This window comes from Sprattus sprattus, assembly GCF_963457725.1.
Source record: "Sprattus sprattus genome assembly, chromosome: 2".
In the NCBI taxonomy this organism is placed as follows: Eukaryota; Metazoa; Chordata; class Actinopteri; order Clupeiformes; family Clupeidae; genus Sprattus; species Sprattus sprattus.
The window spans coordinates 50601271-50613770 of NC_137921.1; the positions used below are offsets into that span (position 1 = coordinate 50601271).

The 12500-nt window shown below is 42.8% G+C and overlaps 2 protein-coding genes across 3 annotated transcripts in view; both read left to right on the top strand.

Moving 5' to 3' along the window:
- The window catches only part of ddah1 (dimethylarginine dimethylaminohydrolase 1), a 63529-nt gene extending 59578 nt beyond the window's left edge, over window positions 1-3951 (top strand). For both annotated transcript variants that reach the window (XM_080860741.1, XM_080860742.1), the window contains exon 6: window positions 1176-3951. In XM_080860741.1, coding sequence (XP_080716867.1) covers window positions 1176-1292 — 117 coding nt within the window. In that variant the 3' untranslated portion in view covers window positions 1293-3951. The remainder of the gene's footprint in view (window positions 1-1175) is intronic.
- Window positions 3952-4482: 531 nt separating this feature from the next.
- On the top strand, window positions 4483-7051 carry cUnh1orf52 (chromosome Un C1orf52 homolog). Its single transcript, XM_080832741.1, has 3 exons — window positions 4483-4875; window positions 5221-5434; window positions 5840-7051. Exons 1-3 carry the CDS (start codon window positions 4582-4584, stop codon window positions 5992-5994), a joined length of 663 nt encoding a protein of 220 aa, XP_080688867.1. The 5' UTR covers window positions 4483-4581; the 3' UTR covers window positions 5995-7051.
- The last annotated feature ends 5449 nt before the right edge of the window (window positions 7052-12500 follow it).

The window sequence follows — 12500 nt, forward strand, 5'->3', positions numbered from 1 at the left end:
ATGTTATGTTCAACTCTGGCAAAAATACGACATCTCCTCTAAAACCTCTCCCCCTCCCCCTGCCCCCCTCCTTCTCTCTCCCCCTCTGGCCAGCCTCTCATAGCCAAAGTGGTCTACCTAGAGGTGCAATTAGAGTCGGAGCAGTGGTCAGGGCATTGAATGGAGCCGGTGGCTTTGCAGGTTTGTCACTGAGAGAGGGAGGGAGAGAGAGACTGCAAGAAGTATTCCTTCTTGGAACCGTTCTAGGAAAACACTGGTTGCCTCTTGGAGAACTTCCACAAAATGACACATTGCTTTATGAGAGTTTTTTGAGATGTTGTAATATTTCTCTCACCATTCGTGCTCTTTTTTCGAGCCTGAGACTGGGAACAGTACTTAAATGTGTGTTCTTTTTTTCACACATTTGCCCCCTTCCAGTCCTTTCACATAGCCATAACCTCACCCATAATGCTCCACTTAAAAAGGAGCCTGAAGAACGCCACATAATTAGTGAGCTGCAATCAAATGCTCCCCGTGAATACACACCTCGGCAGCAAAGAATGACGAAATGAGATGGAATCGAGCCAAGTATTCAGCATCAATGGGAAAATGGCAGCAGTAGCTGCAGTTATTGTCTTCTGTCACTTTGTCAAATATTTTTTTCCAGTAGTTTTTGTGCAGTACTCCACATGCGCAACTACATAGGTAGAAATCCTCAGTGCTTTAGTGTTGCTCATGGACAGGACTGGATGAGCCCTTGTGTTCATCAGCTATTAGTGTTACGGATCAGTGCCTCAGATGCAGGCTGGCCCCTTATGAATATACTTGCATAATCACTTGACAGTGGCCTCAATGAGCCATCATCACCAGGTCTTTTGGGGGGTTTTGTCTGGACTAAATGTAAGGTGACCCCCTGCATGTGTGCTTTCTAGAACCTCTACTGATTCTAGTGTCACTCATAATGATGTTACATTACATCCTGGTCAATAGGATGTACCCCCCCCCCCCCCACACACACACACACACACACACACAGACACCCCCAAACCCCCACCCCACACACACTTAGCCTCTTGTCTGGCCCTGCCTGTGTCTGATAGCCTGTTGTCTGCTGTCTGTGTCTGTGCTGTCTGTGTCTGCGCTGTCTGTGTCTGCGCTGTCTGTGTCTGACAGCCTGTGTCTGTGCTGTCTTTCAGGTGTTTGAGAAGCTGAAGGACCACATGCTCATCCCCGTCTCCAACATGGAGAAAGTCAAAGTGGACGGAGCGCTGACCTGCTGTTCCGTGCTCATCAACAAGAAGACCAACGTCTAAATGCCCTGGCCCAGGGAGTATGGGTGGGCACCATCAGGGCCCTGCAGGCACCCTCCTACCACCCACCTGTCATCCATCGGGCTTTCCTTGCCCATCCCACACCAACACTGCAACTTCATTGGGTGGTGTTGTGAAATGTCCTGATTGATGTTTTTTTTAATGCAGCTGAACAATGTGACAGCCTCATCAATTAAATTCATAATCATGAAGATGAATATGTGAAGAAATTAATTGTATTTCTTTTTTAAACATTCACAATGTCAAATCAGACATTTTTTATTATTTTGTCATTATATTATTCAGTCATCACCACACTTTACTACACTGATATTATTTTCTAAGGGATAATTAAGGGATGTGTGGGGGTTGATGAATGAAAATAGATTTTTCATACTTTTAGTCAAATCAGTGCCATTGAAAACGTTAAGAGGCTCTTTGTCTACTGTCCAGCCCTGAGGTGCTTTGTGCGGATTTCATGTGATTTAGTTGTCTGACAGCCATGGCGGCTATGGAGTCTTATGTCTGTTAGTAGAAGAAGGTTAATTATTCTCTCTGAACTGTGATTTAGGCCTACTTACCTTCATGTATATATATATATATATATATATGATATTTGTATGGCTAATATTGGAGACTTAATGTTTGTAGATGGAATTTTAGAGTTGACTGTGTGGAGCTAGCCAGATCTAACATAGAGTTTGTGTAACCTGAATTGTGTAGAGAAGCACAGTACCTTTACCGGACTCGAATTCGCAACCTCAGGCTGGCGTGCTAGCAAAGAGGCTAGAACCTATGGGTCTCTTAAGGTGAAGGGAAGTGATGTTTTACTCACCGCACAGCACTGTACCCACTGGCTAAAGAAGTGCCACATTTAGACGAAACCCATGAACTATGACGGGAGAATTCGGTTTTTCGTGATTCGTCGAACCAACAGCATGTGTCTCATGAAGTCATGTCTGTTCTGGAAGTGGGGTTATTTTTGTAGAATTGGCGTGATGAGTGTTGTGTCTCAACCAGTCTGTTAAAGACACAACAAAACACAGCGTTCTGATCCATCTTATCGTGTCAGTGCTGAAGTCTATATTCCTTGCCTTGTATCCTCAGACCAGGATTAACTCCATGAGTAAAAGCTTGTGCCAGACAATCTGTCCTAACCCTACCAGTTGGCCAGCACATGCAGATGAAACCTGAATCTCCTCTTAGTCACTGCTTTATCCTCCAGCTATCTATGACCAAGCTGCCTGGAACAACTCTTACTTTCATGAGGGCTTTATTTGGAGGGGCCTCAGTGCCGTATAGGTGTGTCATGTAATAAGAGCTTTCAAACAACTGACCCAGTGAGTGAGTGTTGTGTGCAGTATAACGCCAGAGTAGATTTCCCCACAAACCTACTAGCATCCCGTTTGTCACTGCTCAGATGTGCCCATGTGCTCAGGCTTAGCCATTGGGAATGGGCTGTGAGGGACTCTTACTCAACTGTTTCTGGGCGCCGGCGTGTCCGACGATGTGGCACCCTGTTGTCCTTAAACGTCCTATTTACTCTCATTCCCATTTCACGAGGAGAAGCTTAGTGATGGGCTTGGCAGGCTGGCAGGCTACCTCCAGAGGGCCTCTCGAGCAGATGAGCCGGTCTGACGGTGCATACATTAAAAATGAGCAACACTCTATCTGAGTCTTATTTTATCTATCTTATTTTTATGTTCATATGTGAGATTTTGTTGTGGCAGAAGCCTTAAATGCATCATAGAGAGTGATTCCTGTTGATCAAAGGGGTGTGTGTGTGTGTGTGTGCTTCCTGGTCTGCTGCGGTGTCTCCCTCTCTGCTGTTCCATGGCCATTCCAGGACAAAGCCATCGTGATGAAACACGGAAGAAATTATTTTTGGATGAATAGCTTGTTAGTCAATAAACACTGTCTCTCAGTCTCTCTCTATCTCCGTCTCTGTCTCTCCCTCCGCTCTCTCTCTTTACTATCTCTCCTCTGGTTGTTGGGAAATTTATGACAATGATATCATACAGTCTGGCAGAGTTACTCGATGACCAGCCGTTAAAGAGCGTAATTTGTGACACAAGCAGTATATTTTACAGGAGGTTTTTGGCAGGTCGAGTGATGATCCCATAGTTGCAGAGCATCCAGCAGCGAACTCATGCACTGCACACTGAAAACTGGACTGCGGTTTGACTACTGCAAGCCTTTAACCGTATCCCACCCTCCTGGTCTTTCTGCTGTGCGTCTCAGTGCTGGCTTACACCCAGACCCGCCGATGGCCCCAGGCCCAAGGGGCCTATGCGGACGTTTTCATGCCAATAACATAGACAAACAGAAATATAGTGTTTAGCATTATTTCGAGCCCTGTTGTCATTTAAGCTCTAATGTTGCTCTGACTGTGTGATCTTTGTTGAGACAATGACCTGTAGCCTGGGATGCTAACAGCTTAATTACTTCCAGGAAATGAAGGTTCAATTTTACTTATGTAGAATCATTTGAGTGTTCCTATGTAGTTATTGAAAGTAATGTAATTGGGTTTGTTCTCAGGTCTCTTATGTTTAGATTAAGTTTGTTTGCAATAATGTGTTAGAAATATATCAGCATTAACCCTTGCGCTTGATCTCAAATATGCTGTCATTGAATTTGGCTAATAAAGTTTGTTCTAACATCATGTTTTTTGTGTTTTGTTTTGTATCTATGTAAGTAGTTATGCAATATTTACACACGGGTGTCATATGGCTGTTTAACTAATATCAATAACTTGCTTGGCGAAGGCTATATATTGTGGGTTGTCGCCACCTTGTGGCACTATGTTATATATCAGTGTTAAACCAACTCGTATGGTTCGAGTCGAGTGAAAGGTGTTGGAAAAGGACATCCCATGTTGCTTTTATACAAGAGTTCTACCACCAACTAATTCAACAATAGAAAATAATTAGAATAGATCAGAATATATAATATTGACGCCGTACAATTCAACGGTTAAAGTAAATACAACATTGAATGATTAGAAGTGGTAAATAGTCTGACTGGGGCTCTCCTAGCGTCTCTTGTCCAACCAGAAATTAATAAATTGTTCGACCGGAATGTATCTGTTGTATAGGCCTAATAGTTTTATATCATATTCTTGTTTTGACTTTCTGACTTGGTCACTGTGAGTGTCATTCTGACGCAATGACGCACGAAACGCAGTCAATTCAAAATGGAGTAGTAGTGGGAAATTGGATGTAGGTGAACAATTAGGGATTGGAACTTCATTTGATATCAGTTCCGTTTATTCATCTAGTTGTAACTCATCAAAATGACAGAAAAGAAGAAGTCGGACTCTTTTAATTTTTTCATGGGTTATGATGACCTAAGCGACAGCAGTGACAGTAGCGATGATGAGGGCCCGAAATCCTCCAAAACCAAAGACGGGGCTAGTGCCTCTCGTAGCGATGTGGCATCCCAGCAAGGAACTAAACGAGCCGCCGGTGGTATGCCTTTGCCCAAACCTGATGAGCTCTTCAGATCGGTTTCAAAGCCAACTTTCCTTTATAATCCTTTGAATAAACAAATCGATTGGGAAAGCCGCATCGTGAAGGCGCCGGAGGAGGTAAACACAGTGCTAGTAGTAGCTAGCTACATGGCTAGTAGCTACGTTGCTATATAGCTTCTTAGTCAACAAGTAACAAGTCGTATTTATGTTGTATCGCCATTAGTGCTCAAATAGTTCAATGGGTTCTTTTAATTTGCCAAAAAGCATGATGTTAGATAGATCGGAAAAAAAAAGCCAGTGTGCCGCATCTAACATAAGAAGATATTGTGGGGAGGTAGCAGCTTAACTGATCAAAGCTAGCAGCAGGGGGCATGTGTCCCTTCATAATGAATGAACACTAATTTCCCATATAACAAATCAAAACTTCTGGGCTGGGCTTAACTTGTTCATGATCTGTCTTAGCCTCCCAAGGAGTTCAAAGTATGGAAAACCAATGCAGTGCCACCGCCCGCAAGTTATTCTACAGAGGAGAAAAAGAAGGGCCCACCTCCCGGCATGGACATGGCTATTAAATGGTCTAATGTTTATGAGGACAACGGAGACGATGCCCCGCAGGCCGCCATGGGAAAAGCGCGCTTCCTACCTGAAGAGGAACAACTGCCCGACCCCGAGTCAGGTCAGTACAAGCTGAATTGGATGATGAGAGAAAATTATTTCATTTAGTGGTTGAACCTGTGCTATAAGAGAGCTGTATTACACTTCAGATAATAGCTTTATATGTGAACCTCTTTCCACCTGCATCAGCTTCCCGTTAGATAAGCTCAAACTAGGGTACATATGCTGAGGTTGCTTGTTAATATTGGCTAGTTTATGTTATGTTGCAAGAAGCAAGTGATTCATTTTGAACATATTTTGTTAGATAAAACTTTCCTGACCTATTGCCAACTTAAACTACGGGAAACTTTCAAAGACGTTGGGCATTCCTATTGTTTAATTGACAGGGTTGTGAAAGAGGGAAAACCTTTATGGTAAGGATGAAGATGCTTAATTTTTCTACCCCCTCCCTTGTCCTGTGCTGCAGATGAGGACAATGACGGTTTGTCCAAGTCCGCAAAGAAGCAGAGGGTAGAAACCTTCCAGCAGAAGGAGAAACGGAAGAGAGATATGGGCCAGGCGACCTCCGATAAGACCTTTGTGGAGGAGGAGAAGAGGATCTTGAGGCAGAACATTGATTGAAGCTTCCACTCTGGCCAAGGTGTCAGAGCAAGGCCTCTCCCAGGCGGGGATGCAGGCAGGGAAGAAGGAGGGTACAGGAGGACAGTGCTCGTCTTGGAACATCACCACAGCTGTATGCGTCCAAACTTCCTTATCTCCCAACTACTTTGAAAATTCGATTTTAACGTCCCAATGCAAATAGACTTTGGGTAGTGTCTTAGGCCACCTACTGCAGCCACAGCACTGTGGTTTGTGACAGTCATTTTGAGCTGCTTGAAACGGACAAAACTGATTTTGAGAATTTGATAGCTTATAGACAGTGATGTCTTCATGGACAGGGTCTTGCTTTTTCTCCCTGAGAGTATTGACTCATCAGTCTTGTCTCACACCTTCCCAGTAAAGATAACTCTAAATCTCTTCTATTCCCTCCAGAGCAACGTGAATGCCTTTGTGGTTGTACATCCTGCAGTGGACTGTTTTAAAATAGATGTTAATATAAACCGACTGTTCAGTGGATTTTTATTTTTGTTTATTTTATGGATGAATGCATCTTCAAACATTGACATGGGAATAGTACAATTTGCAGATTACAGATAATGATTTGATTGATTTTTTTAATATATATATTTGGATGTGGCATATGCAGTTTCCTATTAATGTCATGCCTCGTGAGAGACAAATGACTTTATTCAGTCCTCAAATACTCTGTGGAATATGAGTGTTAATCAAGAAGATGTTTTTTTTTTTTTTTTTGTCTTCATAATGCCAGGTCATGTCTCCTGTTAGACTTCTAGTTCTGGTTGGAGTAGCAGTGGAAATAAGCCATTTGGTTCAGGTGTTTTAACTAGTAAGGCATTACTTTGAATCAAGCGCGCTCGTCATCTTTTCTTTTTGTCCCACAAGGAGGCGCTGTGTAACTATGTTACTCTTTAGTATGTTGACTTTAACATGCATTGGACCAACTTACTGTCCAAAAGGTCAAACATATTCCAGTATAAAGATGTGAATAGAAAAATGTGATGAGACACAAAGCAAAAAAGAAAAAAAACTTCATGGAATAAATGGTGTGTTTTAAACAGCAAGTCTGGATCTGACTTTCCTCATCACATGAATGTGCATGCAGTTTAATGATTTTGAAAATTGATATAAAGGCATTTACCTTTGTTCAGTTACATAGTAAAGAAACCTAAATGCATCCCAGGTGTTATTGGTGTTGAGCAATTTCACATTTTCTTCTTGCTTCTCCCACTGAATGGTTTTGAATACCATGACTGACATGCATGAAATATGTAATATATAATATCTTAATAATAATATGTAGGCTCCAAGCTACCAGTAGAAACATTTTGGACAGCTAAGGCTGCAAATATAATGGATTTTTTTTCCCCAAAAAGGAAAAAAGTAAGGAAAGGGTTTTGCCATTCATATCTGAAAGGACCCCATGATCAGAGGAATTCCTCTACTATCTGTCATCAGCTGTCCACATGAAATGCTGGTAAATATGCCTGTGATAAAGTTCCAGCACCAGGTATGTGCCTGGCCTTGTCGAAAGCACCTTTCTGATCCAACACAAGAAGCCTGGGCTGCTGATGTTATCAGCCCTGTTTGTGAACAAATAACCCGTCTTTCCAGAAATGCTCCATGGGATATCTATCTCTGTCCTTGGTGGACTGTATTACAGAAAAAGGCAGATATGTTTGGCAACATCCACATGCCTTTGATAAGTTTAGTGATTTTACTCCCCACGTCTATGGACACCACGTGACCTGCATTTGTATTAGATAGTCATGCTAAGGCTTGAAAGCAAGAGAAACTTGTGCGTGGTAATAGCACTAGTTTACGATATCGTATATCTGTTATCTGGGTCAAACTCACAGTTTGTTTTATGAGTTTGAGAGTTGTTTTCTGCTCACAAGTTCTTCCTTAGTACCTTCAGTTCCAGCCAACTGTTGGCAGCTGCCTATCAGGAGCTGCTGTCTATATTTACATTCTTACAAAAGATGCTGCTAAGTGTTGGGAATGGAAGCCGTCGTTATGACTCCCGTGGAATGCGGGGTGTTGATAAGGGGCGTGGTCTGCTCGCACTGTTGCCACCAGTCGAGGAGTTGATAGGCAAATGATCTCTCAAGACAAACAGTCACTTTTCACACCACCTGCTCAGGACCCTGCCAAACAGATGGAAAGCGAGGGAGCCTGAAGGCAGAGTGAGAAAGAAAGAAAAACAATAACCCTGTCAAAGTGGCCTATGTCCTTAGGAAACCTATTGAATCAACCGGTACATTAAAATGGATTTTATAGATTAAGCTATTCCAAGGACATTGTTGACATCAATAGTTTCCTTAACAGTAATCAATAACTAAGTGGATTATATTGAAACATGCCTTTGGACACTGGATGATATACAGATAGAAATGCAGCTTGGCACAGATAAGCCCCAAGGTATGACGAATATATGACCATTTATAATGTCCCCATGTCTTACAAAATCAATAAACAATCTTCAAAGAGGGTCCTGGAATCCCAAGACATTTTAAGGATAAGTAAACATGTCATGTGACTTCATTGTGAAAATGTCTAAATGAGTCCCAGTAGTCATTACAGCAATGGGCATTTGACAAATGGCAGAATAACAACTGCAGTAACTGAACTCAGGAGCAGGCAGTAGTTACATCACCTCAAGTGCACTTAGTATGTACTAGCGTTTCTACTATTATGAATCAATTCATTCAGGTATTAATGGTGTCTGCTTGTATTGTCTATGGATATTAGGCCATGGCACTGAGATTAAAGATGACAGTTTTAATGTGTGTAATTAGGAAAGGTCTGGGGAGAATGATGGGCAGAGGGCTAGGAGCCAGATAGTCTGACCCCTGCACTGATAACCCAGGATATCTGGGTGGGAATGAGGCTGCAAGGCTAACCAGTAGCAGGGCCTGTAACAAGAGAGATGACTATCTGGTTTAAAGAGGCCAAAGTAGCTGGAACAGGTCAAGAAGAGCACTCTGCTATGACAGATAACACTGAACTGGCTTTTGTGCATGTGGGATTTGAGAGAGTGTTATCCATGTGTCTTTAAGGTATCATGGATCCATTTGGTTCCTTTCTTATTTCTGGTAACCACAGCATTTTAATGCAAAGTGCTACTGCTGCAGCTTGCTTGCTGTAGGCAGTCAGGGAACTTAATGTCGTTTCCAGGCTTTACGCTTTAATTGAAAATGCAGGATTTTCTTTCGTGAGTGGGCATGAGAGAATAGTGGGTCTCAAGAGAATTGGGAAAGTAACCCCCCCCCCCACACGCACACACACCCGACCCCACTGTCAGGGATCTAATTTATGTCCTGAGAAAGGGTGCGTGTCATGGACATAAATTCAGTCGCCGGGCACATTGAGAGAAAGGCAGGCCCATTAACCGAGCAGCATTGGCTGAACAATGAGCGTCCGAACGCAAACATCTGCAGGGCCCTGCGCATACACTGAGCAGCACGGCCTGTTTGAATAAGAGCCAGCCAAGCAGATGTTCTGCCCATGCCATCAAAAAGGGAGGAGGGAGAGATGGGGAGACAAGAGAAAAGGAATGAATGAAAGGGGAAGGGTATTTTCCTCCCCTCCTCGCATCAGTTCAGTAGAGTAATTCAGTGTGATAAAAAAACGAGGAGGAAAGGAGAGGTTATGTTGACTACTTTCATTACATGGAAAAAAGGTTCTCTTTAAAAGAAACTAACCCTCCAGCGTGTTTGTGCTGCTCGTGTCCACAGCTTTGATCACATGTTACCGCATTGTTTGCCCTCTTGAGAATGTGGTTTCTTTAATGCTTTAATGTGCCCAGAGCTGATCTTTCAAAGTTCACAAGTAAACAGATTTATTTTGAATGAATGTAAGCAAACAGATTTATTTTGAATGTTTCAAGGTCGGTACATTTTTGCTCTGAGTTACAGTTTTGTGTTAAATACATTTCAACTGCCACGCAGTGATGTTGGGTGGTTTAGAAACATCAATCCTGTGACAATGACACAGATGATGTCATATGAGTGCTGGCGGAAGCCGGAGGTGACCAGGTCCATCTTTTGAAGAAACGCAGGAGTCGTGAATTTAAAGTGTAAAACTGGTAAGGTGAGAGTTTGCTACGTGTGTATGTGTGTTTTCAGTCCCTCTAAGCCCCCTCCCCTGGTTTCTCTCTCTCTCGTTCTTTCTCCTTTCTTCTGTAGGCCTGCAGGCTTTGACCTGTAAATAGATGCCCAGACAAGGCCTAATCTGCCAGTAAGGCATGCACAGTCGTCAGGTCGACCTGGCTCCAGAGCAATAACAGATGCTTATCTCATTTTAGGGGGGGTCATTGGTTGGTATATTGTGTGTCTACATTGTAGTAGGTTTGAGGGGCATTTTCTTTACAATAAATGCTTTTACGGTAACCATGGCATAATCTACGCCTTTTCGAAGGAGGAAGGAGGCTGTCAAATAAGAGATTCACAAATGTCTCCTGGTGATGTGCTTGTGATGGGTTCAGAACTTCACATCGAGGACACATATATTTAATTTACAAAAAAGACTTTTTTAGCTACAAAAAAACAAACCAAAGTCTGATAGTTTTACTAGTGCTAGGACAAAGATGTTTTCTTAATGATAATGTAGCTGGCTAAATCTGCTCTGGATAATTCTCTATTGTTGACCATTTCAAAGGCTAAATCTGTTCTATTTGTTTAACATGGACTTTTGGCCACAGTGGTCTCTATGGAGTGGGGCAGAGAGCAGGAGCAGGAGCAGGAGCAGGAGCTAGGGGTGAGAGGGCAGCAATCTGTGGGGATCAGCACAGATTGTCTAGATAAAAAGGTCACTCCACCAGGCCACGGAGGACCTCCTCTTTTCACCGTGATGGAGTGTGGTTGGGTTGCCACATCCGAAATGAAATGTGTCCTTCCGGCTGTTGTGAAAGCATCACCCCCTTACGTTTTGGAAAAGTGTGTAGGTGGACAAAACAGATCCTTCATAGTAACAGACACGTCGCAAATTGACCCCAGTAAGGGCTTAGTTATAGATACATTCACGTTTTAGTCTGTCTGGGTGCTATCCTGCCTTTGGGCTTATGGGGAGAAATACAGAGAATCAGTAGCCTTCTGCTTTATTCCTAATTGACAATGGTGTGGCAGCACCAGGTACATACGTGAATAATTACTTACGGTTGTCCCTCTCCATCTTTTATCACTGTAATATAGGTTTTCCTTCCTCCACAAATTACACATGTAATTCATCAAAGGAAACATACATGTCTTAAATGTTATTATGTTTGGATTTAATCTCACAGCGGATATTTGGGCAGAAAAACAGAACCCTTTACTTTTTAAGTAGGTCTGCACATTCATCTCAGGAATTCATTTGAGATACTTGTTAGTCAGTACACATTACCTCTTTCACTCTCACTTTCCTCTCTCTTCCTCTGAACTGTGGCCCTTTGGTTGTTTCTTGTCCGTTGCACACTGAATGCTTTCACAGCTATTAGAGGAGGTGTTGATTTAAACTGGGTTCTGAGGGTATGCTGTCGCAGGTCTTGGAAATTCATTAACATGCCTGAGCGGAGAGGCGTCTGAAACGTGCCAAGAGTTAAAGCAAGAGTTCACCTCCACCGTCCCCCACCACACACACTCTTTCTCTCTCTCACTCTCTATCACACACACACACACACACACACACACACACACACAAACACACTCTCTCTCTCTCACACACACACACATACACTCTCTCACTCTCTCTCACACACACATACACACACACACACACACACACACACACACGCTCTCTGTCTCTCTCTTTCACATACACACACGCAATCTCTCACACACACACACACACACACTCTCTTTCTCACACACACACACTCTCTCACACACACACACACTCGCTCTCTCTTTCTCTCTCAAACAAACACACACACACACACACACACACACACACACACACACACACACAAACATCCTTTATTTCAGCTGTAGTCACATGTCTCTCACCAGGTGGCACGCAAGCTCAGTGATGTGTTCATCTTCATCACTGTCATCTGGGCAGGTGAAAGTGCAGTATGTCTGGGTCGTGCACATTCAACCTGTTAACAGAAGATACACTGACTGTATGCATTAGTTAAGGAGTAGTAATAACGTGTAACAATAATATGCTTTATTTGTGGAGGATTGAAACCATATGGATTACGCATTTTCCTTGTTTATACAATTAGTCTATTTTGTATGTAAAAAAAAGTATAAGGACTCCAACATTGACAAATTATAAGATGCTTAATAGGACCAGTCGATGTTTTCCGAGAGGCTAGGTATATGCGGTGGCCAACTAGTAACTTTTAGCAGTTTCTTGGCAAGCTGTTTTCGAAGAAAGCTTTGCACCGGCATGTTTGCGGATGAGAGTCGATTTATTTGTCCCTTTATATATGCATTCCTTGCTACTGCGCTGTACTGACGTGCTCTGCCTAGTTTATAAACAACATAAAATGAATTAATGAAATATTACAGGCTGCCAAAATCGGA

Excerpts from the sequence above, each read along its gene's own strand:
- cUnh1orf52 (XM_080832741.1), top strand. The coding sequence starts at position 4,582 with ATGACAGAAAAGAAGAAGTCGGACTCTTTTAATTTTTTCATGGGTTAT. Across the intron at positions 4,876-5,220 it reads TCGTGAAGGCGCCGGAGGAG|CCTCCCAAGGAGTTCAAAGT; the intron begins GTAAACACAGTG and ends GATCTGTCTTAG. Across the intron at positions 5,435-5,839 it reads ACTGCCCGACCCCGAGTCAG|ATGAGGACAATGACGGTTTG; the intron begins GTCAGTACAAGC and ends CCTGTGCTGCAG.